General features: G+C 53.9%; 1 protein-coding gene across 1 annotated transcript in view; it reads right to left on the bottom strand.

The window, feature by feature from the left end:
* PTK7 (protein tyrosine kinase 7 (inactive)) overlaps window positions 1–27026 on the bottom strand; it is a 632664-nt gene that overhangs the window by 346993 nt on the left and 258645 nt on the right. Inside the window, exons 4-5 of the mRNA XM_085610156.1 lie at window positions 17928–18118; window positions 16323–16470 (exon numbers count right to left, since the gene is read on the bottom strand). Of these exons, the coding sequence (XP_085466282.1) occupies window positions 16323–16470; window positions 17928–18118 (339 nt within the window). The remainder of the gene's footprint in view (window positions 1–16322; window positions 16471–17927; window positions 18119–27026) is intronic.

Genomic DNA, 27026 nt, shown 5'->3' with positions numbered 1-27026 from the left:
CCACAGAGAGGCAAAGGAAAGCTGCAATGAGCAGGAGGCGAGGGGGACATGTGAACACCACAGAGAGAGGCAAAGGAAAGCTGCAATGAGCAGGAGAGGCGAGGGGGACATGTGAACACCACAGAGAGAGGTAAAGGAAGGCTGCAATGAGCAGGAGGCGAGGGGGACATGTGAACACCACAGAGAGAGGCAAAGGAAAGCTGCGATGAGCAGGAGGAGAGGGGGACATGTGAACACCACAGAGAGAGGTAAAGGAAGGCTGCAATGAGCAGGAGAGGCGAGGGGGACATGTGAACACCACAGAGAGAGGCAAAGGAAAGCTGGAATGAGCAGGAGAGGCTAGGGGGACATGTGATCACCACAGAGAGGCAAAGGAAAGCTGCAATGAGCAGGAGCGGCGAGGGGGCATGTGAACACCACAGAGAGGAAAAGGAAAGCTGCAATGAGTGGGAGAGGCGAGGGGGACATGTGAACACCACAGAGAGGCAAAGGAAAGCTGCAATGAGAGGAGAGGCGAGGGGGGGCATGTGAACACCACAGAGAGAGGCAAAGGAAAGCTGCAATGAGCAGGAGAGGCGAGGGGGACATGTGAACACCACAGAGAGAGGTAAAGGAAGGCTGCAATGAGCAGGAGAGGCGAGGGGGACATATGAACACCACAGAGAGAGGTAAAGGAAGGCTGCAATGAGCAGGAGAGGCGAGGGGGACATGTGAACACCACAGAGAGGCAAAGGAAAGTTGCAATGAGCAGGAGGCGAGGGGGACATGTGAACACCACAGAGAGGCAAAGGAAAGCTGCAATGAGCAGGAGGCGAGGGGGACATGTGAACACCACAGAGAGGCAAAGGAAAGCTGCAATGAGTGGGAGAGGCGAGGTGGGGCATGTGAACACCACAGAGAGAGGCAAAGGAAAGCTGCGATGAGCAGGAGGCGAGGGGGACATGTGAACACCACAGAGAGAGGTAAAGGAAAGCTGGAATGAGCAGGAGAGGCGAGGGGGACATGTGAACACCACAGAGAGAGGCAAAGGAAAGCTGCGATGAGCAGGAGAGGCGAGGGGGACATGTGAACACCACAGAGAGGCAAAGGAAAGCTGCAATGAATGGGAGAGGCGAGGGGGACATGTGAACACCACAGAGAGGCAAAGGAAAGCTGGAATGAGCAGGAGAGGCGAGGGGGACATATGAACACCACAGAGAGGCAAAGGAAAGCTGCGATGAGCAGGAGAGGCGAGGGGGGCATGTGAACACCACAGAGAGAGGCAAAGGAAAGCTGGAGTGAGCAGGAGAGGCGAGGGGGACATATGAACACCACAGAGAGGCAAAGGAAAGCTGCGATGAGCAGGAGAGGCGAGGGGGGCATGTGAACACCACAGAGAGAGGCAAAGGAAAGCTGGAATGAGTGGGAGAGGCGAGGGGGGCATGTGAACACCACAGAGAGAGGCAAAGGAAAGCTGGAATGAGCAGGAGAGGCGAGGGGGACATGTGATCACCACAGAGGAAAAGGAAAGCTGCAATGAGTGGGAGAGGCGAGGGGGGCATGTGAACACCACAGAGAGAGGCAAAGGAAAGCTGCGATGAGCAGGAGGCGAGGGGGACATGTGAACACCACAGAGGCAAAGGAAAGCTGGAATGAGCAGGAGAGGCGAGGGGGGCATGTGAACACCACAGAGAGAGGCAAAGGAAAGCTGCAATGAGCAGGAGAGGCGAGGGGGACATGTGAACACCACAGAGAGAGGCAAAGGAAAGCTGGAATGAGCAGGAGAGGCGAGGGGGACATGTGAACACCACAGAGAGAGGTAAAGGAAAGCTGCAATGAGCAGGAGAGGCGAGGGGGACATGTGAACACCACAGAGAGGCAAAGGAAAGCTGCGATGAGCAGGAGAGGCGAGGAGGACATGTGAACACCACAGAGAGAGGCAAAGGAAAGCTGCAATGAGCAGGAGAGGCGAGGGGGACATGTGAACACCACAGAGAGGCAAAGGAAAGCTGGAATGAGCAGGAGAGGCGAGGGGGGCATGTGAACACCACAGAGAGAGGCAAAGGAAAGCTGCAATGAGCAGGAGAGGCGAGGGGGGCATGTGAACACCACAGAGAGGCAAAGGAAAGCTGCGATGAGCAGGAGAGGCGAGAGGGACATGTGAACACCACAGAGGCAAAGGAAAGCTGCAATGAGTGGGAGAGGCGAGGGGGACATGTGAACACCACAGAGAGGCAAAGGAAAGCTGCAATGAGCAGGAGAGGCGAGGGGGACATGTGAACACCACAGAGAGGCAAAGGAAAGCTGCGATGAGCAGGAGGCGAGGGGGACATGTGAACACCACAGAGAGAGGCAAAGGAAAGCTGGAATAAGCAGGAGAGGCGAGGGGGACATGTGAACACCACAGAGAGGCAAAGGAAAGCTGCAATGAGCAGGAGAGGCGAGGGGGACATGTGAACATCACAGAGAGGCAAAGGAAAGCTGCAATGAGCAGGAGCGGCGAGGGGGGCATGTGAACACCACAGAGAGAGGCAAAGGAAAGCTGCAATGAGCAGGAGAGGCGAGGGGGACATGTGAACACCACAGAGAGGCAAAGGAAAGCTGCAATGAGAGGAGAGGCGAGGGGGACATGTGAACACCACAGAGAGAGGCAAAGGAAAGCTGCGATGAGCAGGAGGAGAGGGGGACATGTGAACACCACAGAGAGAGGTAAAGGAAGGCTGCAATGAGCAGGAGAGGCGAGGGGGACATGTGAACACCACAGAGAGAGGCAAAGGAAAGCTGGAATGAGCAGGAGAGGCGAGGGGGACATGTGATCACCACAGAGAGGCAAAGGAAAGCTGCAATGAGCAGGAGCGGCGAGGGGGCATGTGAACACCACAGAGAGGCAAAGGAAAGCTGCAATGAGTGGGAGAGGCGAGGGGGACATGTGAACACCACAGAGAGGCAAAGGAAAGCTGCAATGAGAGGAGAGGCGAGGGGGGGCATGTGAACACCACAGAGAGAGGCAAAGGAAAGCTGCAATGAGCAGGAGAGGCGAGGGGGACATGTGAACACCACAGAGAGAGGTAAAGGAAGGCTGCAATGAGCAGGAGAGGCGAGGGGGACATATGAACACCACAGAGAGAGGTAAAGGAAGGCTGCAATGAGCAGGAGAGGCGAGGGGGACATGTGAACACCACAGAGAGGCAAAGGAAAGTTGCAATGAGCAGGAGGCGAGGGGGACATGTGAACACCACAGAGGCAAAGGAAAGCTGCAATGAGCAGGAGGCGAGGGGGACATGTGAACACCACAGAGAGGCAAAGGAAAGCTGCAATGAGTGGGAGAGGCGAGGTGGGGCATGTGAACACCACAGAGAGAGGCAAAGGAAAGCTGCGATGAGCAGGAGGCGAGGGGGACATGTGAACACCACAGAGAGAGGTAAAGGAAAGCTGGAATGAGCAGGAGAGGCGAGGGGGACATGTGAACACCACAGAGAGAGGCAAAGGAAAGCTGCGATGAGCAGGAGAGGCGAGGGGGACATGTGAACACCACAGAGAGGCAAAGGAAAGCTGCAATGAATGGGAGAGGCGAGGGGGACATGTGAACACCACAGAGAGGCAAAGGAAAGCTGGAATGAGCAGGAGAGGCGAGGGGGACATATGAACACCACAGAGAGGCAAAGGAAAGCTGCGATGAGCAGGAGAGGCGAGGGGGGCATGTGAACACCACAGAGAGAGGCAAAGGAAAGCTGGAGTGAGCAGGAGAGGCGAGGGGGACATATGAACACCACAGAGAGGCAAAGGAAAGCTGCGATGAGCAGGAGAGGCGAGGGGGGCATGTGAACACCACAGAGAGAGGCAAAGGAAAGCTGGAATGAGTGGGAGAGGCGAGGGGGGCATGTGAACACCACAGAGAGAGGCAAAGGAAAGCTGGAATGAGCAGGAGAGGCGAGGGGGACATGTGATCACCACAGAGGAAAAGGAAAGCTGCAATGAGTGGGAGAGGCGAGGGGGGCATGTGAACACCACAGAGAGAGGCAAAGGAAAGCTGCGATGAGCAGGAGGCGAGGGGGACATGTGAACACCACAGAGGCAAAGGAAAGCTGGAATGAGCAGGAGAGGCGAGGGGGGCATGTGAACACCACAGAGAGAGGCAAAGGAAAGCTGCAATGAGCAGGAGAGGCGAGGGGGACATGTGAACACCACAGAGAGAGGCAAAGGAAAGCTGGAATGAGCAGGAGAGGCGAGGGGGACATGTGAACACCACAGAGAGAGGTAAAGGAAAGCTGCAATGAGCAGGAGAGGCGAGGGGGACATGTGAACACCACAGAGAGGCAAAGGAAAGCTGCGATGAGCAGGAGAGGCGAGGAGGACATGTGAACACCACAGAGAGAGGCAAAGGAAAGCTGCAATGAGCAGGAGAGGCGAGGGGGACATGTGAACACCACAGAGAGGCAAAGGAAAGCTGGAATGAGCAGGAGAGGCGAGGGGGGCATGTGAACACCACAGAGAGAGGCAAAGGAAAGCTGCAATGAGCAGGAGAGGCGAGGGGGGCATGTGAACACCACAGAGAGGCAAAGGAAAGCTGCGATGAGCAGGAGAGGCGAGAGGGACATGTGAACACCACAGAGGCAAAGGAAAGCTGCAATGAGTGGAAGAGGCGAGGGGGACATGTGAACACCACAGAGAGGCAAAGGAAAGCTGCAATGAGCAGGAGAGGCGAGGGGGACATGTGAACACCACAGAGAGGCAAAGGAAAGCTGCGATGAGCAGGAGGCGAGGGGGACATGTGAACACCACAGAGAGAGGCAAAGGAAAGCTGGAATAAGCAGGAGAGGCGAGGGGGACATGTGAACACCACAGAGAGGCAAAGGAAAGCTGCAATGAGCGGGAGAGGCGAGGGGGACATGTGAACATCACAGAGAGGCAAAGGAAAGCTGCAATGAGCAGGAGCGGCGAGGGGGGCATGTGAACACCACAGAGAGAGGCAAAGGAAAGCTGCAATGAGCAGGAGAGGCGAGGGGGACATGTGAACACCACAGAGAGGCAAAGGAAAGCTGCAATGAGAGGAGAGGCGAGGGGGACATGTGAACACCACAGAGAGAGGCAAAGGAAAGCTGCAATGAGCAGGAGCGGCGAGGGGGGCATGTGAACACCACAGAGAGGCAAAGGAAAGCTGCAATGAGCAGGAGGCGAGGGGGACATGTGAACACCACAGAGAGAGGCAAAGGAAAGCTGCAATGAGCAGGAGAGGCGAGGGGGACATGTGAACACCACAGAGAGAGGTAAAGGAAGGCTGCAATGAGCAGGAGGCGAGGGGGACATGTGAACACCACAGAGAGAGGCAAAGGAAAGCTGCGATGAGCAGGAGGAGAGGGGGACATGTGAACACCACAGAGAGAGGTAAAGGAAGGCTGCAATGAGCAGGAGAGGCGAGGGGGACATGTGAACACCACAGAGAGAGGCAAAGGAAAGCTGGAATGAGCAGGAGAGGCGAGGGGGACATGTGATCACCACAGAGAGGCAAAGGAAAGCTGCAATGAGCAGGAGCGGCGAGGGGGCATGTGAACACCACAGAGAGGCAAAGGAAAGCTGCAATGAGTGGGAGAGGCGAGGGGGACATGTGAACACCACAGAGAGGCAAAGGAAAGCTGCAATGAGAGGAGAGGCGAGGGGGGGCATGTGAACACCACAGAGAGAGGCAAAGGAAAGCTGCAATGAGCAGGAGAGGCGAGGGGGACATGTGAACACCACAGAGAGAGGTAAAGGAAGGCTGCAATGAGCAGGAGAGGCGAGGGGGACATATGAACACCACAGAGAGGTAAAGGAAGGCTGCAATGAGCAGGAGAGGCGAGGGGGACATATGAACACCACAGAGAGGCTAAGGAAAGCTGCGATGAGCAGGAGAGGCGAGGGGGGCATGTGAACACCACAGAGAGGCAAAGGAAAGCTGGAATGAGCAGGAGAGACGAGGGGGACATGTGAACACCACAGAGAGGCAAAGGAAAGCTGCAATGAGTGGGAGAGGCGAGGGGGACATGTGAACACCACAGAGAGAGGCAAAGGAAAGCTGCAATGAGCAGGAGAGGCGAGGGGGACATGTGAACACCACAGAGAGGGGCAAAGGAATGCTGCAATGAGCAGGAGGCGAGGGGGACATGTGAACACCACAGAGAGAGGTAAAGGAAGGCTGCAATGAGCAGGACAGGCGAGGGGGACATATGAACACCACAGAGAGGCAAAGGAAAGCTGCAATGAGCAGGAGGCGAGGGGGACATGTGAACACCACAGAGAGGCAAAGGAAAGCTGCAATGAGCAGGAGGCGAGGGGGACATGTGAACACCACAGAGAGGCAAAGGAAAGCTGCAATGAGTGGGAGAGGCGAGGTGGGGCATGTGAACACCACAGAGAGAGGCAAAGGAAAGCTGCGATGAGCAGGAGGCGAGGGGGACATGTGAACACCACAGAGAGGTAAAGGAAAGCTGGAATGAGCAGGAGAGGCGAGGGGGACATGTGAACACCACAGAGAGAGGCAAAGGAAAGCTGCGATGAGCAGGAGAGGCGAGGGGGACATGTGAACACCACAGAGAGGCAAAGGAAAGCTGCAATGAATGGGAGAGGCGAGGGGGACATGTGAACACCACAGAGAGGCAAAGGAAAGCTGGAATGAGCAGGAGAGGCGAGGGGGACATATGAACACCACAGAGAGGCAAAGGAAAGCTGCGATGAGCAGGAGAGGCGAGGGGGGCATGTGAACACCACAGAGAGAGGCAAAGGAAAGCTGGAGTGAGCAGGAGAGGCGAGGGGGACATATGAACACCACAGAGAGGCAAAGGAAAGCTGCGATGAGCAGGAGAGGCGAGGGGGGCATGTGAACACCACAGAGAGAGGCAAAGGAAAGCTGGAATGAGTGGGAGAGGCGAGGGGGGCATGTGAACACCACAGAGAGAGGCAAAGGAAAGCTGGAATGAGCAGGAGAGGCGAGGGGGACATGTGATCACCACAGAGGCAAAGGAAAGCTGCAATGAGTGGGAGAGGCGAGGGGGGCATGTGAACACCACAGAGAGAGGCAAAGGAAAGCTGCGATGAGCAGGAGGCGAGGGGGACATGTGAACACCACAGAGGCAAAGGAAAGCTGGAATGAGCAGGAGAGGCGAGGGGGGCATGTGAACACCACAGAGAGAGGCAAAGGAAAGCTGCAATGAGCAGGAGCGGCGAGGGGGACATGTGAACACCACAGAGAGGCAAAGGAAAGCTGCGATGAGCAGGAGAGGCGAGGGGGACATGTGAACACCACAGAGAGAGGCAAAGGAAAGCTGGAATGAGCAGGAGAGGCGAGGGGGACATGTGAACACCACAGAGAGAGGTAAAGGAAAGCTGCAATGAGCAGGAGAGGCGAGGGGGACATGTGAACACCACAGAGAGGCAAAGGAAAGCTGCGATGAGCAGGAGAGGCGAGGAGGACATGTGAACACCACAGAGAGGCAAAGGAAAGCTGCGATGAGCAGGAGGCGAGGGGGACATGTGAACACCACAGAGAGAGGCAAAGGAAAGCTGGAATGAGCAGGAGAGGCGAGGGGGACATGTGAACACCACAGAGAGGCAAAGGAAAGCTGCAATGAGCAGGAGGCGAGGGGGACATGTGAACACCACAGAGAGAGGCAAAGGAAAGTTGGAATGAGCAGGAGAGATGGGGTGGACATGTGAACACCACAGAGAGGCAAAGGAAAGCTGGAATGAGCAGGAGAGGCGAGGGGGGCATGTGAACACCACAGAGAGAGGCAAAGGAAAGCTGCGATGAGTGGGAGAGGCGAGGGGGACATGTGAACACCACAGAGAGAGGCAAAGGAAAGCTGCAATGAGCAGGAGAGGCGAGGGGGACATGTGAACACCACAGAGAGGCAAAGGAAAGCTGGAATGAGCAGGAGAGACGAGGGGGGCATGTGAACACCACAGAGAGAGGCAAAGGAAAGCTGCGATGAGTGGGAGAGGCGAGGGGGACATGTGAACACCACAGAGAGAGGCAAAGGAAAGCTGCAATGAGCAGGAGAGGCGAGGGGGACATGTGAACACCACAGAGGCAAAGGAAAGCTGCAATGAGCAGGAGAGGCGAGGGGGACATGTGAACACCACAGAGAGAGGCAAAGGAAAGCTGCAATGAGCAGGAGAGGCGAGGGGGACATGTGAACACCACAGAGGCAAAGGAAAGCTGCAATGAGCAGGAGAGGCGAGGGGGACATGTGAACACCACAGAGAGAGGCAAAGGAAAGCTGCGATGAGCAGGAGGCGAGGGGGACATGTGAACACCACAGAGAGAGGTAAAGGAAGGCTGCAATGAGCAGGAGGCGAGGGGGACATGTGAACACCACAGAGAGGCAAAGGAAAGCTGCAATGAGCAGGAGAGGCGAGGGGGACATGTGAACACCACAGAGAGAGGTAAAGGAAGGCTGCAATGAGCAGGAGGCGAGGGGGACATGTGAACACCACAGAGAGGCAAAGGAAAGCTGCGATGAGCAGGAGAGGCGAGGGGGACATGTGAACACCACAGAGAGGCAAAGGAAAGCTGCAATGAGCAGGAGGCGAGGGGGACATGTGAACACCACAGAGAGAGGCAAAGGAAAGCTGCAATGAGCAGGAGAGGCGAGGGGGACATGTGAACACCACAGAGAGAGGTAAAGGAAGGCTGCAATGAGCAGGAGAGGCGAGGGGGACATGTGAACACCACTGAGAGGCAAAGGAAAGCTGCAATGAGTGGGAGAGGCGAGGGGGACATGTGAACACCACTGAGAGGCAAAGGAAAGCTGCAATGAGTGGGAGAGGCGAGGGGGACATGTGAACACCACAGAGAGAGGCAAAGGAAAGCTGCAATGAGCAGGAGAGGCGAGGGGGACATGTGAACATCACAGAGAGGCAAAGGAAAGCTGGAATGAGAAGGAGAGGCGAGGGGGACATGTGAACACCACAGAGAGAGGCAAAGGAAAGCTGGAATGAGCAGGAGAGGCGAGGGGGACATGTGAACACCACAGAGAGAGGCAAAGGAAAGCTGGAATGAGCAGGAGAGGCGAGGGGGACATGTGAACACCACAGAGAGAGGCAAAGGAAAGGTGCAATGAGCAGGAGAGGCGAGGGGGACATGTGAACACCACAGAGAAAGGCAAAGGAAAGCTGCGATGAGCAGGAAGCGAGGGGGACATGTGAACACCACAGAGAGGCAAAGGAAAGCTGCAATGAGCAGGAGGCGAGGGGGACATGTGAACACCACAGAGAGAGGCAAAGGAAAGCTGCAATGAGCAGGAGAGACGGGGGGGACATGTGAACACCACAGAGAGAGGCAAAGGAAAGCTGCGATGAGTGGGAGAGGCGAGGGGGACATGTGAACACCACAGAGAGAGGCAAAGGAAAGCTGCAATGAGCAGGAGAGGCGAGGGGGACATGTGAACACCACAGAGGCAAAGGAAAGCTGCAATGAGCAGGAGAGGCGAGGGGGACATGTGAACACCACAGAGAGAGGCAAAGGAAAGCTGCGATGAGCAGGAGGCGAGGGGGACATGTGAACACCACAGAGAGAGGTAAAGGAAGGCTGCAATGAGCAGGAGGCGAGGGGGACATGTGAACACCACAGAGAGGCAAAGGAAAGCTGCAATGAGCAGGAGAGGCGAGGGGGACATGTGAACACCACAGAGAGAGGTAAAGGAAGGCTGCAATGAGCAGGAGGCGAGGGGGACATGTGAACACCACAGAGAGGCAAAGGAAAGCTGCGATGAGTGGGAGAGGCGAGGGGGACATGTGAACACCACTGAGAGGCAAAGGAAAGCTGCAATGAGTGGGAGAGGCGAGGGGGACATGTGAACACCACAGAGAGAGGCAAAGGAAAGCTGCAATGAGCAGGAGAGGCGAGGGGGACATGTGAACATCACAGAGAGGCAAAGGAAAGCTGCAATGAGCAGGAGCGGCGAGGGGGGCATGTGAACACCACAGAGAGAGGCAAAGGAAAGCTGCAATGAGAGGAGAGGCGAGGGGGACATGTGAACACCACAGAGAGAGGCAAAGGAAAGCTGCGATGAGCAGGAGGCGAGGGGGACATGTGAACACCACAGAGAGAGGCAAAGGAAAGCTGCAATGAGCAGGACAGGCGAGGGGGACATATGAACACCACAGAGAGGCAAAGGAAAGCTGCAATGAGCAGGAGGCGAGGGGGACATGTGAACACCACAGAGAGGCAAAGGAAAGCTGCAATGAGCAGGAGGCGAGGGGGACATATGAACACCACAGAGAGAGGCAAAGGAAAGCTGCAATGAGTGGGAGAGGCGAGGGGGACATGTGAACACCACAGAGAGGCAAAGGAAAGCTGCAATGAGCAGGAGCGGCGAGGGGGGCATGTGAACACCACAGAGAGGCAAAGGAAAGCTGGAATGAGCAGGAGAGGCGAGGGGGACATGTGAACACCACAGAGAGGGGCAAAGGAAAGCTGCAATGAGCAGGAGGCGAGGGGGACATGTGAACACCACAGAGAGGTAAAGGAAAGCTGGAATGAGCAGGAGAGGCGAGGGGGACATGTGAACACCACAGAGAGAGGCAAAGGAAAGCTGCGATGAGCAGGAGAGGCGAGGGGGACATGTGAACACCACAGAGAGGCAAAGGAAAGCTGCAATGAATGGGAGAGGCGAGGGGGACATGTGAACACCACAGAGAGGCAAAGGAAAGCTGGAATGAGCAGGAGAGGCGAGGGGGACATATGAACACCACAGAGAGGCAAAGGAAAGCTGCGATGAGCAGGAGAGGCGAGGGGGGCATGTGAACACCACAGAGAGAGGCAAAGGAAAGCTGGAGTGAGCAGGAGAGGCGAGGGGGACATATGAACACCACAGAGAGGCAAAGGAAAGCTGCGATGAGCAGGAGAGGCGAGGGGGGCATGTGAACACCACAGAGAGAGGCAAAGGAAAGCTGGAATGAGTGGGAGAGGCGAGGGGGGCATGTGAACACCACAGAGAGAGGCAAAGGAAAGCTGGAATGAGCAGGAGAGGCGAGGGGGACATGTGATCACCACAGAGGCAAAGGAAAGCTGCAATGAGTGGGAGAGGCGAGGGGGGCATGTGAACACCACAGAGAGAGGCAAAGGAAAGCTGCGATGAGCAGGAGGCGAGGGGGACATGTGAACACCACAGAGGCAAAGGAAAGCTGGAATGAGCAGGAGAGGCGAGGGGGGCATGTGAACACCACAGAGAGAGGCAAAGGAAAGCTGCAATGAGCAGGAGCGGCGAGGGGGACATGTGAACACCACAGAGAGGCAAAGGAAAGCTGCGATGAGCAGGAGAGGCGAGGGGGACATGTGAACACCACAGAGAGAGGCAAAGGAAAGCTGGAATGAGCAGGAGAGGCGAGGGGGACATGTGAACACCACAGCGAGAGGTAAAGGAAAGCTGCAATGAGCAGGAGAGGCGAGGGGGACATGTGAACACCACAGAGAGGCAAAGGAAAGCTGCGATGAGCAGGAGAGGCGAGGAGGACATGTGAACACCACAGAGAGGCAAAGGAAAGCTGCGATGAGCAGGAGGCGAGGGGGACATGTGAACACCACAGAGAGAGGCAAAGGAAAGCTGGAATGAGCAGGAGAGGCGAGGGGGACATGTGAACACCACAGAGAGGCAAAGGAAAGCTGCAATGAGCAGGAGGCGAGGGGGACATGTGAACACCACAGAGAGAGGCAAAGGAAAGTTGGAATGAGCAGGAGAGATGGGGTGGACATGTGAACACCACAGAGAGGCAAAGGAAAGCTGGAATGAGCAGGAGAGGCGAGGGGGGCATGTGAACACCACAGAGAGAGGCAAAGGAAAGCTGCGATGAGTGGGAGAGGCGAGGGGGACATGTGAACACCACAGAGAGAGGCAAAGGAAAGCTGCAATGAGCAGGAGAGGCGAGGGGGACATGTGAACACCACAGAGAGGCAAAGGAAAGCTGGAATGAGCAGGAGAGGCGAGGGGGGCATGTGAACACCACAGAGAGAGGCAAAGGAAAGCTGCGATGAGTGGGAGAGGCGAGGGGGACATGTGAACACCACAGAGAGAGGCAAAGGAAAGCTGCAATGAGCAGGAGAGGCGAGGGGGACATGTGAACACCACAGAGGCAAAGGAAAGCTGCAATGAGCAGGAGAGGCGAGGGGGACATGTGAACACCACAGAGAGAGGCAAAGGAAAGCTGCAATGAGCAGGAGAGGCGAGGGGGACATGTGAACACCACAGAGGCAAAGGAAAGCTGCAATGAGCAGGAGAGGCGAGGGGGACATGTGAACACCACAGAGAGAGGCAAAGGAAAGCTGCGATGAGCAGGAGGCGAGGGGGACATGTGAACACCACAGAGAGAGGTAAAGGAAGGCTGCAATGAGCAGGAGGCGAGGGGGACATGTGAACACCACAGAGAGGCAAAGGAAAGCTGCAATGAGCAGGAGAGGCGAGGGGGACATGTGAACACCACAGAGAGAGGTAAAGGAAGGCTGCAATGAGCAGGAGGCGAGGGGGACATGTGAACACCACAGAGAGGCAAAGGAAAGCTGCGATGAGCAGGAGAGGCGAGGGGGACATGTGAACACCACAGAGAGGCAAAGGAAAGCTGCAATGAGCAGGAGGCGAGGGGGACATGTGAACACCACAGAGAGAGGCAAAGGAAAGCTGCAATGAGCAGGAGAGGCGAGGGGGACATGTGAACACCACAGAGAGAGGTAAAGGAAGGCTGCAATGAGCAGGAGAGGCGAGGGGGACATGTGAACACCACTGAGAGGCAAAGGAAAGCTGCAATGAGTGGGAGAGGCGAGGGGGACATGTGAACACCACTGAGAGGCAAAGGAAAGCTGCAATGAGTGGGAGAGGCGAGGGGGACATGTGAACACCACAGAGAGAGGCAAAGGAAAGCTGCAATGAGCAGGAGAGGCGAGGGGGACATGTGAACATCACAGAGAGGCAAAGGAAAGCTGGAATGAGAAGGAGAGGCGAGGGGGACATGTGAACACCACAGAGAGAGGCAAAGGAAAGCTGGAATGAGCAGGAGAGGCGAGGGGGACATGTGAACACCACAGAGAGAGGCAAAGGAAAGCTGGAATGAGCAGGAGAGGCGAGGGGGACATGTGAACACCACAGAGAGAGGCAAAGGAAAGGTGCAATGAGCAGGAGAGGCGAGGGGGACATGTGAACACCACAGAGAAAGGCAAAGGAAAGCTGCGATGAGCAGGAAGCGAGGGGGACATGTGAACACCACAGAGAGGCAAAGGAAAGCTGCAATGAGCAGGAGGCGAGGGGGACATGTGAACACCACAGAGAGAGGCAAAGGAAAGCTGCAATGAGCAGGAGAGACGGGGGGGACATGTGAACACCACAGAGAGAGGCAAAGGAAAGCTGCGATGAGTGGGAGAGGCGAGGGGGACATGTGAACACCACAGAGAGAGGCAAAGGAAAGCTGCAATGAGCAGGAGAGGCGAGGGGGACATGTGAACACCACAGAGGCAAAGGAAAGCTGCAATGAGCAGGAGAGGCGAGGGGGACATGTGAACACCACAGAGAGAGGCAAAGGAAAGCTGCGATGAGCAGGAGGCGAGGGGGACATGTGAACACCACAGAGAGAGGTAAAGGAAGGCTGCAATGAGCAGGAGGCGAGGGGGACATGTGAACACCACAGAGAGGCAAAGGAAAGCTGCAATGAGCAGGAGAGGCGAGGGGGACATGTGAACACCACAGAGAGAGGTAAAGGAAGGCTGCAATGAGCAGGAGGCGAGGGGGACATGTGAACACCACAGAGAGGCAAAGGAAAGCTGCGATGAGTGGGAGAGGCGAGGGGGACATGTGAACACCACTGAGAGGCAAAGGAAAGCTGCAATGAGTGGGAGAGGCGAGGGGGACATGTGAACACCACAGAGAGAGGCAAAGGAAAGCTGCAATGAGCAGGAGAGGCGAGGGGGACATGTGAACATCACAGAGAGGCAAAGGAAAGCTGCAATGAGCAGGAGCGGCGAGGGGGGCATGTGAACACCACAGAGAGAGGCAAAGGAAAGCTGCAATGAGAGGAGAGGCGAGGGGGACATGTGAACACCACAGAGAGAGGCAAAGGAAAGCTGCGATGAGCAGGAGGCGAGGGGGACATGTGAACACCACAGAGAGAGGCAAAGGAAAGCTGCAATGAGCAGGACAGGCGAGGGGGACATATGAACACCACAGAGAGGCAAAGGAAAGCTGCAATGAGCAGGAGGCGAGGGGGACATGTGAACACCACAGAGAGGCAAAGGAAAGCTGCAATGAGCAGGAGGCGAGGGGGACATATGAACACCACAGAGAGAGGCAAAGGAAAGCTGCAATGAGTGGGAGAGGCGAGGGGGACATGTGAACACCACAGAGAGGCAAAGGAAAGCTGCAATGAGCAGGAGCGGCGAGGGGGGCATGTGAACACCACAGAGAGGCAAAGGAAAGCTGGAATGAGCAGGAGAGGCGAGGGGGACATGTGAACACCACAGAGAGGGGCAAAGGAAAGCTGCAATGAGCAGGAGGCGAGGGGGACATGTGAACACCACAGAGAGGCAAAGGAAAGCTGCGATGAGTGGGAGAGGCGAGGGGGACATGTGAACACCACAGAGAGAGGCAAAGGAAAGCTGCAATGAGCAGGAGAGGCGAGGGGGACATGTGAACACCACAGAGAGAGGCAAAGGAAAGCTGCGATGAGCAGGAGAGGCGAGGGGGACATGTGAACACCACAGAGAGAGGTAAAGGAAGGCTGCAATGAGCAGGAGAGGCGAGGGGGACATGTGAACACCACAGAGAGAGGCAAAGGAAAGCTGGAATGAGCAGGAGAGGCGAGGGGGACATGTGATCACCACAGAGAGGCAAAGGAAAGCTGCAATGAGCAGGAGCGGCGAGGGGGCATGTGAACACCACAGAGAGGCAAAGGAAAGCTGCAATGAGTGGGAAAGGCGAGGGGGACATGTGAACACCACAGAGAGGCAAAGGAAAGCTGCAATGAGAGGAGAGGCGAGGGGGGGCATGTGAACACCACAGAGAGAGGCAAAGGAAAGCTGCGATGAGCAGGAGGCGAGGGGGACATGTGAACACCACAGAGAGAGGTAAAGGAAGGCTGCAATGAGCAGGAGAGGCGAGGGGGACATATGAACACCACAGAGAGGCAAAGGAAAGCTGCGATGAGCAGGAGAGGCGAGGGGGGCATGTGAACACCACAGAGAGGCAAAGGAAAGCTGGAATGAGCAGGAGAGACGAGGGGGACATGTGAACACCACAGAGAGAGGTAAAGGAAAGCTGGAATGAGCAGGAGAGGCGAGGGGGACATGTGAACACCACAGAGAGAGGCAAAGGAAAGCTGCGATGAGCAGGAGGCGAGGGGGACATATGAACACCACAGAGAGGCAAAGGAAAGCTGCAATGAGCAGGAGAGGCGAGGGGGACATGTGATCACCACAGAGGCAAAGGAAAGCTGCAATGAGTGGGAGAGGCGAGGGGGGCATGTGAACACCACAGAGAGAGGCAAAGGAAAGCTGCATTGAGAGGAGAGGCGAGGGGGACGTGTGAACACCACAGAGAGAGGCAAAGGAAAGCTGGAATGAGCAGGAGAGACGGGGGGGACATGTGAACACCACAGAGAGGCAAAGGAAAGCTGGAATGAGCAGGAGAGGGGAGAGGGGAGGGGGACATGTGAACACCACAGAGAGAGGCAAAGGAAAGCTGGAATGAGAGGAGAGGCGAGGGGGACGTGTGAACACCACAGAGAGAGGCAAAGGAAAGCTGCAATGAGCAGGAGAGGCGAGGGGGACATGTGAACACCACAGAGAGGCAAAGGAAAGCTGGAATGAGCAGGAGAGGCGAGGGGCACATGTGATCACCACAGAGAGGCAAAGGAAAGCTGCAATGAGCAGGAGAGGCGAGGGGGACATGTGAACACAGAGAGGCAAAGTAAAGCTGCGATGAGCAGGAGACGAGGGGGACATGTGAACACCACAGAGAGGCAAAGGAAAGCTGCAATGAGCAGGAGGCGAGGGGGACATGTGAACACCACAGAGAGGCAAAGGAAAGCTGCAATGAGCAGGAGGCGAGGGGGACATGTGAACACCACAGAGAGGCGAAGGAAAGCTGCAATCAGCAGGAGAGGAGAGGGGGACATGTGAACACCAGAGAGGCAAAGGAAAGCTGCAATGAGCAGGAGAGGCGGGGGGGGACATGTGAACACCACTGAGAGAGGCAAAGGAAAGCTGCAATGAGCAGGAGAAGCGGGGGGGGGGGACATGTGAACACCACAGAGAGGCAAAGGAAAGCTGCGATGAGCAGAAAAAAAAGATGAATACACAATGAGTCTACTGACCACATCCTTAACCCTACCGGCTCTTGTTGGTGATAAGAGAGTTGTCGAAGAACCACTCCTGCACGGGGGGAGGCACCGCCGTGAAAGCGCAGTGAAAGAAGGCCTCCTCGTTCTTGTTTACAATCTGATCTTCTGGGATGACCAATGGAGTCGGGAAGCTCTCATCTAAAGAAAAGCAAAGATAAAAGAATCCACTACTCACTAGTAGGAACATTCTCTTGTATTCACTCTTCACAAGTCAGCGCCTTGAAGCTGCTTAAGAGGAATGGAGGGTTTAGCTCATCTTTGAACACAAGCCAGCTCTTCCGCCACTCCATGATATGTGTCATCGGTGGCAGCCAGGCCTCTTTGAACTCAACTCCCTAGTTTAGCAGGAAGAGGAGTAATGCAGAGTAAAGCCCTTTAACAGCTTTTCCACCAAACCCAACTGGAGTCCTGACGCGACTGCTAGCTCTTTAGCTGACCCTCTGCCTGCATTCTCTTCAACCCCAACCCTCCCTCGCCATGCTTAAGGCAATCTTTCAATCTACAGCAAGCCCATGGCCACAGGATGGAATCGGAGCAAGCTTCCCAGAGTTTGAGACATGCACTGGTTACCCTTAGAAGCCAGGATGAAAGAGAAGCTGCACTAGCAGGTGTGTTAGGGAATCAGGGCTCGAGTCGGGGGTACACGCACGCACACTGCGTCCCCCCACTCTTTTCACAGGGTGGACGCCGTCTCCTCTGCCCAGAAGTTGGGCCTCACACAAATATGCTGAACTTGCTGTAATTTTCAGACAGTGGGACAGGTTCAGCAGCACCTGCATGTTGCCTGCTTTCCATTCCCAGCAGCAACGAGCAGGCAGGGAGGGGGCTTTTTTCACCTCCAGCTGGGCTGAAGTTAAGGTGCCACCGGCCTCCGTTTGTTTGTACATGCTGACTGGGGGCCGCCTGGAACCTTACATTTAAATGTACATGCCACAGAGGGAAACAAAGGCACGCAGCTTGCCTTCTCTTCACAGGTACTTAAGAGAGGCAGCTTTTGCCTTTGTTCTGTCCCTATATAAATGCAGACACTGTAAGACTGTCAGGTGGGTTAGTCTGTCCCAGTATTCACACACAATTTAAATAGCACTATTTTATTTATTGGAGAGCGCCACGTCGTGACTGGTCATTTGCATATTGTCTTACTTGGTCAGTCCCTCCACTTCTTTTTATAGGACTTGTGTCCTGTGGGGAATCCATATGAACCCTCCTTCCAATCTCAATCTTGGATGGAGCAGCGAACGCTTAGTACAAGTACTACTCGCCTTTCTAAGATGACCACGAATGTATTTAAACTTCCTACTCCCGAGGACGGACGGGTCCCGTCACCAGCACCACTGGGCCAGTTCACCTGTAACATCTGTCGGACACCCTGGAGTATGCAGCCAGATGGGGCCAACGCCCATGTGGCCGCCTCCTGCCTCTTGCAACTGTACCCACACTTCGGTAGAAGCATGGAGCTGATGCGATGCCACTGTGAGTGGGAACGCATGCACAGGCACGCACGCACACACGCACCTCCAGAGGATTAGAGAACCATGCTTTAAGGTAACGTTCACGAACATGTATTCGGTTTACCAATGAACTCTGCCACTCACCAATGATGTTGAGTGTGAAGTTGTCGCTGCTGCAGAGCTGGCCCGCCACATTCTTGGAGCAGCAGTAGTACACCCCGTTGTCTTCGGGGGTGGCACTCTTCAAGGTGAGCGTGCGCTCCTTGCCACTGATTGCATAGGTGCTGCCATCATCCGTGATCAGCGTCCCATCACGGTACCAGTGGCAGGACGGCCTGTGAAGGAAGGGTGAGGAAGAGGTCACTACCCCAGCTAGAACATGAGGACTTTCCCTGCTTGGAGAGGATGCTGTGAACTGAGAACGGACGCCATCTGAATCCGTACTCTCTGGGGCTCACCCTGGACCCAAATTGGAGCATGAACCGACACATACAAAACACAGCAGAGAGCACATTATACAATCTAAAACTCCCACACAAAATCAAACCCTTAATCCCTCAGAAGGACTTAAAGACCACCACAGGAGCGATGGTACGGTCTCAACTGGACTATCGGAACACCACCGTAACTGGCACCACAAAGTGGTACCTATCCCCTTTAGAGCCACACCAAATACAGCAGCAAGGATGGTCGCTGGAGTAAAAATACGCTATCACACCTCCCCCTCCCTAAAAATATCAAATAGCTCCCCGAAGCCAGCTGCAGCTTCAAAACGGCCTGCCTAACGCACAAAGTCCTCCATACCAGGAAACCAGCTACCCTTATTGTGAGAAGTTGGCCTGGCATATGCTGGACACTAGTTATAGTGGCCACCTTGCACCAGTCCAATTCGACTCTTATGGTAGATAGGTTTAAGACAACCTTTTTAAAGAAAGCTATCCTAGTGGTAGCTGTGGAGAGCAGCCTTCAGGCTAAGCCTCTGAGGAATGTAAAGCAGCTTGTTTTACCTTATAATCTCTTGAATTACCAAATGAAAAGACACCACACAGGTAAATATATAAAATATATATGTATTTATTTCTAGACACTCAACTAATCTCTTTGAGATTAGATGTCAGGAACATATGCACAAATCAATGTTTCACAACAAATTAAGCACCTATATGGCTGGGGCCCATGGGGCGTACCAGACCACATACTAAAAAAGAGGTATAAGAAGAACGACTTGAGAAGGGAGAAGGCCTAAGGTCTTCAGAAGCGCTGGGGCCTCACTAATCCACCCAAGGCAGGTAAGTAAAGAACCCACGGGAGACGCATACAGTGTCCCAATAGACTTCAATGGAGCAAGTCGCGGTTGGAATTTTAAAGTTTTAGGATACTTCAGGAGAGTCTACAATCAAGACACTTACAGGGTAAGTAGTTCTAGAGCCAACACACACAGGAGCACCGGAGTGCACGAGTTACCTCACCCAGGGAAGCCGGGTGCATAGGTGTCTTTTGGTGTCGGGTCACGGCATCGTTTTTTAATCGGAGCCAAAGAAGACTTGCTGCTTGTGAAGACAGGAGAAGTGTCCGGTGGAATCCAAGGCTGGATTCAGACCTGAAAGCAGAGGAGACCGTGTTCAAAGTCACTTGCCAGTGACCCGGGCCCAGGAAGATGGATGCCCACAGTCGTCGGGTGATTTCAGGTTATCACGGGTGTCTTGACTCTTCAGCCACGAGGTCCAGGAGGTGTCGACGACGACCAGGAGCTGGATTCGGAGTGTTCCACGAAGTCTGCAGCTTACTGAGGTGTCGGCAACCGGATTGGAGCAACCAAGCCTTGGCAACAGTAAGTCTCGTGGAAAGTGAAGATAGTCAGCGTTGCAGACCAGCAAGGTCTCAGGACTCACCCAGCAAGGGTAAGTCAGGGCAGGCCTGGAGCAACCAGGGGAGCCCTTTGGTTCTGTAGAAAAGTCTTCAGAGGACCCACAAGCCAACCGGCAAGGGATCGCAAATACGCCTCTGGAGGATTCACTTCACAGGAGCCCACAGTCACTAGGGACGAGGTAGGCCTCTGATCTTCGGTGGAAATCCTGCTGGAGGCTTGGACCACATGTGGTCCAATGCAAAAGTTCGTAGAACGTCGTGAAGGGATTGCACTCTAATATAGTGCACGGTACCCGGGTATTGCTGTTCCTCGTCACTCGTGGGGTCCACTCGCCTCAGCTCTGCTGGGGACTCAAGATGGCCGTCAAGAAGTCAGGAAATCCACTTCCGGGGCTGCAGGGACTTCGGACTCGGGCCTCCGGCGGGAGCGGGAAAGTTCGCGACCGTTGATTCAAAGTTTTGGTGCCTGCCAAGCAGGGGAGTCGCTCCTTGACTCCAAGGGAGATTCTTCAGTCTTCCAAAGGTAGTGGAATGTCGAAAGTCCAGGATTCTTCTTCAGAGCGTTGTCCAGGGATATCTAGTTTGCAATGGCAAGGGTTCCCTATCTTATACTAAAAGAAAGGGAGGGACTAGCTCTATGACCACTCCTATGGGAGGGTCAGGGGAGTGGGTGGTTACACCCACTTCCCTTTGTCCAGTTTCGCGCCAGAGCAGGGGCAGGTAGCCCCTGAACCGTTTTGAGCTGGCATATGCACAGAGGAGCCTACTGCTCCCCAAGTGCAGGACTTCAAAGCACTCTAGGAGTGCACCCACCCAGCCCCAATATACTAAATCCTGTCTGGAAGGTGGTGACACCTCCCTGTGACAGGATGCCTATTGTTGGGCCTCCTCCACTGTGAGTTTTGGTCAGCAGCAGGAGGGCAACCCAGTGTCTGTGCTGGTGACATCCATTTTGTGATGCCAGGGCTCTTTCAGGATTCTACCGTGTTTCCACAGTAGGTACATGTCTATCCCTGTAGAAGGGTGGGATCATACTCCCACACCAGTTACTGATGTGGGGGTATGATTACAAAGCGTTTGACACCAAACACAACATGTTTTGATGCAGCCATCCCAGAGTTAGCCTTTACCGCGAAGTTATAATGCACTTAAGAGTATATGGTTAGACTGCATTCACAAACAGCCACAGAAAATAGACTCTGCCAGCTGCAGAAGGGCCCTGCTCAGGCAGAGGCACCCCCTCACATGGAAACCAAGCACCCTGCCCTCAGGATTGTTAGGGCCTGCAATAGTGGTGGCTGATAGGTTTAAATGTGTGTGTATGGTGAGATATAGGGAACCTATACCTCAGTGAGGAGTGCTAACACTACCTCACACAGGCTGCAGGCCTGTGGTGTCAGATTGTGAGTGCTTCCCAGGGGTAGCATAATACATGCTGCAGCCCCTGGTAGGCCTATGAAGTACCAATGCCCTAGGTACCTAAGGTACCATATACTAGGGGCTCATAAGGTACCACCGTATCCAATCACTGGTGCATCTAATATGCACTCCAATTTGTTTAGAGAGAACTGAGAGGCTGGGGCCCTGATTAGCAGGGACCCAGCCAGACTATAGCCAGAAACCAGTGTATACATCAGAAAAAAAGTGGGGGCAACATAAGTGCAGATCCTACTCTCCTACACTTATTTATTCATTTATTCATTCATGAGTTTTATAAAGCGTGAGCTTGACCGGAAGGTATCGGGTGTCGGAGCGCTTTGCATAGCACTAGTTGCGTTACATGACGACACGTTCATTTTTGTTAGGCACGGGGAGATGAAGTTATTTGCCCAGGATCACACCTTTGAGGGGATGGTTTGAAGGCAGGTAATAAAGCAAGACACTGAAACCATCAGATGTGGTCAGGGAGGCAAACGCCCCAGAAAGGAACTCTGGGCGCTCTCCAACGAGGCCACAGGGGACACACCAATGAAAGCACGCACAGATCATAACCGGGACTGAGAGTAGATTAGAAGAACCATGGATGCAATACGCACAATCTGAGGCTCCACAATAGATCCATATTTGAAACATTACCGACCTGTAACACAGACAGACATCAGGTTCAAAACTGGCCTCTCGACCACATGGCTCATCAGGTGCAGGAGAACAAACACGGCAGAGTGCACAGAGAGACCCCCATCCCTGGAAGCGTGCTCCAATCAAGCACCGAAGGATACATCGGGAAGAGGGGACGAGGATGGAGTCTACAAACGACCCATCAGGCACAAGCCTGAGGCTGGCTGGTCTCGGCAGCCCGACGTTTGCGATGGAATGAAAGGAGCTCGCGCTACAGGTCAACATCTCCAAGCCACAATGCCAGAGTGATGAATGAATGAATGATTTCACTTGATTACGCGCATGACTCACCCAAACCGGGGTATCTCGGAGCTGCGCCAAGACAACGAAGCCAGGAAGAGACCAGGTCTAGCATGGGGCTGCTTTGAGAGCTTTCCTGAAAGTGTGATAGCCCGGGTGGGGTCTAAGAGTGGCAATGCGCTCTAAAGGGTGGAGACCACATAGGAAAGAGACCTGCTGCCCCCACAGACAGAGCGTCGAATGCGCTGACTGACGGCAGCTGTCTCGCTGGAGCGCAGACTTGCAGCGGATGGCAGTGTGAGACTGACAGACACTCGCGGCCTTGCCCCCGCGGGCTCTGGCGGGCAAACAGCACAGTGTGAAAGTTACCCTCTTCTTCCCTGGCAGCCAGTGAAGAGGTTAAGAGGGGCACCGAGGCTGTTCTGAGTGGCCCACTGCATGTCACCTGGGCAGCGGTGTTTTGCACGACTTGCAATTGACAGTAAGGACACATTGGCAGATGCCAACAGCGCACCCCCGTCTTCCAGAACTATCTAGTAAGGTATAAAAAAGCCATAGTGGCTACTAAGGCGACATACTTTGCGGACCTTATATTAAAAGCACCTAACAGTGTGAAATGTGTTTTTAATATTCTGAGAGATATTACCGACCCGGATTGTATTAGTAACAAGGTAACTCCATCGCAGGAGCTATGTGACGGGCTGGCAGTCTTCTTTCATGATAAGATCAAAGGAATTATTGAGGGTTTGCAACCAGATTCCCTGTCAGGTACTAGTGTTGGGGTAGAGCCAATGCTAGCTAATCCATCCTGTCGCATGGATACTGGAATAACATTGCCACTGTCAGGGACTCTTCTTGATCATTGGGCCCCTCCCACAGAAGAGGAGTTCATTAGGCTGGCTAAGGCTGTGTCTTCTGGCTCGCCGCTGGACCCCATCCCTCAGAAATTTTGGAAGGAACTGTGGTCTGAGACTTTTCCGCAACTTTACCAGATATGTATTCAGTCACTCAGCAGTGGAGTGGTTCCGTCTTGTTGGAAGGAAGCGATGGTATCACCCCTTTTGAAGAAACCTTCCTTGGATCCCACCTGTTATGGGAACTACAGACCTATCTCCCTGTTGCCTTTTCCAGTAAAAATAGTGGAGCGCTTGGTTAGCCAGGCGCTCTCTGCTTTCCTGGAAGGTAATAAGTTGGAAGAAAATCAATTTGGCTTCCGACCCGGGCATGGGACGGAGACCGCACTGGTAACCGTGCTGGATGACCTTCGGATGCGTGCGGACAAGATCTGTCCGCCGCATTCGACACGGTTAACCATGATATTCTATTGCTAAGGTTAGAGGAGGTGGGAGTTACTAATCTGGCTTTGAAATGGCTCCGCTCTTACCTGTCAGGTAGACGGCAGGCAGTGTTTCTGCCTCCGTATCAATCAGTTTTTTCCCTAATGAGCATGGTGCTCCTCAGGGATCCTCAATCAGCCCTGTCTTGTTTAATGTATATATGCGGCCACTGGTGGAGATTATTAAAACTAATAACATCAGCGCGGTCAATTATGCTGATGACACGCAACTGATTGTATCCCTGGAGGGGGACCATGCTGACTCCCAAGTAATGTTTCATAAGTGTATGACCGAAATGGTGTCTTGGTTGAGAAACAAGGCTCTGCAATTCAATAATGCCAAAACTGAGATCCTGCACTGCGCAGTGGGCAAAGTGCCGAAGGCTTTGCCATCTAATTTTTGGCCTTTTCCCTTGGATACACCTCTGGTTCCTGCGACGACAGTGCGCAATCTGGGGGTCAGCTTCAACGAGAAGCTCAGCCTGGAGTCACATGTGAATAAAGTAGCCTCGAACTGCCACATGATTATCAGAGGCTTACGCAAGGTGCCATCACTCCTACCCTATAAAGTCAGAGGTACAGTAGTCAGGTGTACCATTCTCACCCGCCTGGACTACTGTAATGCCTTGCTGCTTGAGTCTCCTGGCTACTTGATTCTGCGACTCCAGCGTATCCAGGCAGCAGCAGCAAAGCTCGCCTTAATGAGAACTCGCAATGCATCAACTACTAAGGCATTAGCGGAGCTGCAATGGCTCCCGGTGCGACAAAGAATCTTGTTTAAGTCCTTGTGCACGGTCTTCAAAGCTCTTCATGGGCTTGGACCCAAACCGCTGCAACGTAGGTTCAGCTGGTATGTACCCACGCGCAGCTTGCGCTCCACGGTAGCTAGATTGGCCAGGATTCTGACAAAAAGAACTACCATGGGGGGTGGGGGGGGGGGGGGGGGGGGGGGCGGTGAGCGTTCAGGGTCTCAGCTGTACGTCTGTGGAATAGTCTCCCATTAGAGCTGAGACAGATACAGGATTTGCTGCAGTTCCGTAAGCAAGTTAAGACCTGGCTTTTTCCCCAGAGCATAATCTGCTGGTTTTGCCCAGCCGCAGTTGTGTTTTTGCTGTGTCTTAGCGCCAGGATGCCCGTAGGGTTACAGTGCGCTCTACAAATGAAAATACAATACAATACAATACAGAGCTGGCACGGAGGTCTCAGAGCTGGCACGGAGGTCTTTGTGGCCGACAGCGGAAGAAATGCAAACGCCTTCTTGAGTGAGCGAAGTATGCGATAACAGGTCCCCGTAGGAGACAGGACTGGCTCTCATTGTAAGTTCCTGATGTAGCTTGCCCCCTAGATGTGTAACCTTGCCCACTCAGGCGGCCACCAATCTGGGGACCACGGGGTTTGGGCCTGCCCACACAGAACGCTCTGTGTTCCCTGGTTTAACTGCAGGCACTTCTCTGCTGTCCATTTGACAATCCCCCTCAGACCCCTAGAAAAGCGATACTTGGCTTTGTCAAGATCCGGCTCTAAGGACAGGAGCAGCCGAGTACCGTCTGCATAGGATAGAATATGGGGAAAATGAAATACAATTGCACTGGTAAACCTAAAGAATTCTTTGAAGAGAACGTCCGATTAGGTACAACAGGAATTGGATGTTTTTAGAGAGTGGGTTGACGCATCTTCAAATTCGCTCTATTCACATTTCTAACCCGTTCACATGTAACCAGTGGGTAAGTAACATCTAACGTAGACACGCGATGTGAAGGTCTTGTATGTGAAACCACAGGTGGCGTGTTGTACTGCCCACATAGATTTCATTGTAGACACATATGATTACAGAAGTGACAAAACATGCCTGGCAGTTGATGGTGTAGGTCACTGAAGTGTTGAAGACACGCCCTTCCTCTCTTCACCCCGCCTTGGCATGTGTTGCAAGTGCCACATATGAAGAACCCAGAGGGGAGATTCTAGTCTCCCCCACTTCAGGTAGAGTAGAACAGGGGCGCAGGGTCTCCCTGATGGTTGTGGTCTGTCTGTACACCACTGAAGGACCCAGAGGGCCACTTCAACCAGACTCTAGTCTCCGCACTTCAGGCAGAGTAGAACCGGGGCGCAGGGCTCCCTGATGGTTGTGGTCTGTCTGTACACCACTGAAGGCCCCAGAGGGCCGCTTCAACCAGACTCTAGTCCCCCCGCTTCAGGTAGAGTAGAACCGGGGCGCAGGGCTCCCTGATGGTTGTGCTCGGTCTGTACACCACTGAAGGCTTGGTGTTTACCAAGGTGCCTACACCTGGAACCCCTGGAGTAGAGCCCAATGTCTTTAGAATTTAAAAAGTCTCCTGGTTGTGTTTAGGGTGTGTGGCGACAAAGGAGAGCCGTGTTCCATCTTCAGTTGTAACTCTGGGTGAAAGAGTTTTGCTGCAACTAACTTCTCTGGCCATTTCTGCTGTATTGTGTGGTTTGCCTGAAGAAGGTGCTATGTGGCTCGCTGCCAGACACATAGCTCGACATCCAGACATTGCACACTGGCCTGGAGAGCGTAATGCACCAATGCACTGTCCATTATCACCTTGGTCACTGCCAGGGATTGCGTCGTAGATTATTATAGCAGGCTACATCCTTCAACGGTCTATAGACTTCTTGACCATAGTTCTCACGGTTTATCACAACTACACTCACCCTAGTCTGCCGCACGGATAGCTAGCGGACGTTACCCTTTAGGCTAGATAAGGCAGCTCTTTCTGGTCCTGTGAGGGTCTCATTGGAGTGAGTGTGCGACAAACCAGGAAGCCTCGTCTCTAATCCATAGAAGTCCTGAGGATCACCACTGTCACACGTTAAATCTTTCATAATGTCACGGTGATGCACCAGTTCATTGAAGGTCGTTTAACTGTCAGGATTTAAAGACAAAAGCATCGAGATATCATTCAATTGTGAGACAGTAAAATGGGATGATGCAACTTTACACACAGGTGTTGTCCATTTCAGATTATAAAATGAAAATGCTGTTTCAACTTGAAATTACGCACAAATGTCAATGTGTGCATCAGGGCACCATGGTGCATTGCACACATGCCCATGCCTTTCTTCAAGTCGCAGGTGTTAGGCACAAAGAAGAACTTGAAAGGAGAAGTCGCCTTCAAAGTGCAAACATGAAACACTTGGAGAGGGGCCGCTCCACGATGTAGGTTAAAAAGCAAATCCACCTGGAGCCTGCTTCGCACAGGAACAGTCCAGCCGAACTGCCAGGCCAGGTCCTCCCTGGACCACAAACCAGCCCCCAGAGACCAGGGTCGGGGCATCAGCCCTCATCAGCCAGGCTAGCTCGAGACCAGTGACACAGGAGAGAGACTGTTTGATTTACTCTGCACCGCTACTTGCAACTTAAAATGTTTGGAATAGTTTGGAGTGTTTGAAGTAGTATCACAAGACACTTTCAGCAAGGAAGCACGAAGCACAACAAGGACAACCTGTCCCCCCCCCCCCCCCCCTCCAAAAGAGATGCTGCAGAGACGGGTAGATCAACACAGGGGCAAACCCAGGGAAAACGAGTTGATCAAGGCCCCTCAAAGCTCAGTAGGAGGCACACAGAGTACCTCCACGCCTGGAAAAACAACTGCCACTAGGTAGCGAGGAAGATGATCTGGAGGATTAGAACAACAGTGTCAATGGTGGAGCAGATGGAT

This window comes from Triturus cristatus, chromosome 6 (genome assembly GCF_964204655.1).
Source record: "Triturus cristatus chromosome 6, aTriCri1.1, whole genome shotgun sequence".
Lineage (NCBI taxonomy): Eukaryota > Metazoa > Chordata > Amphibia > Caudata > Salamandridae > Triturus > Triturus cristatus.
The sequence above is the reverse complement of the archived record's forward strand: the minus strand, read 5'-3'. Positions and strand labels throughout refer to the sequence as shown.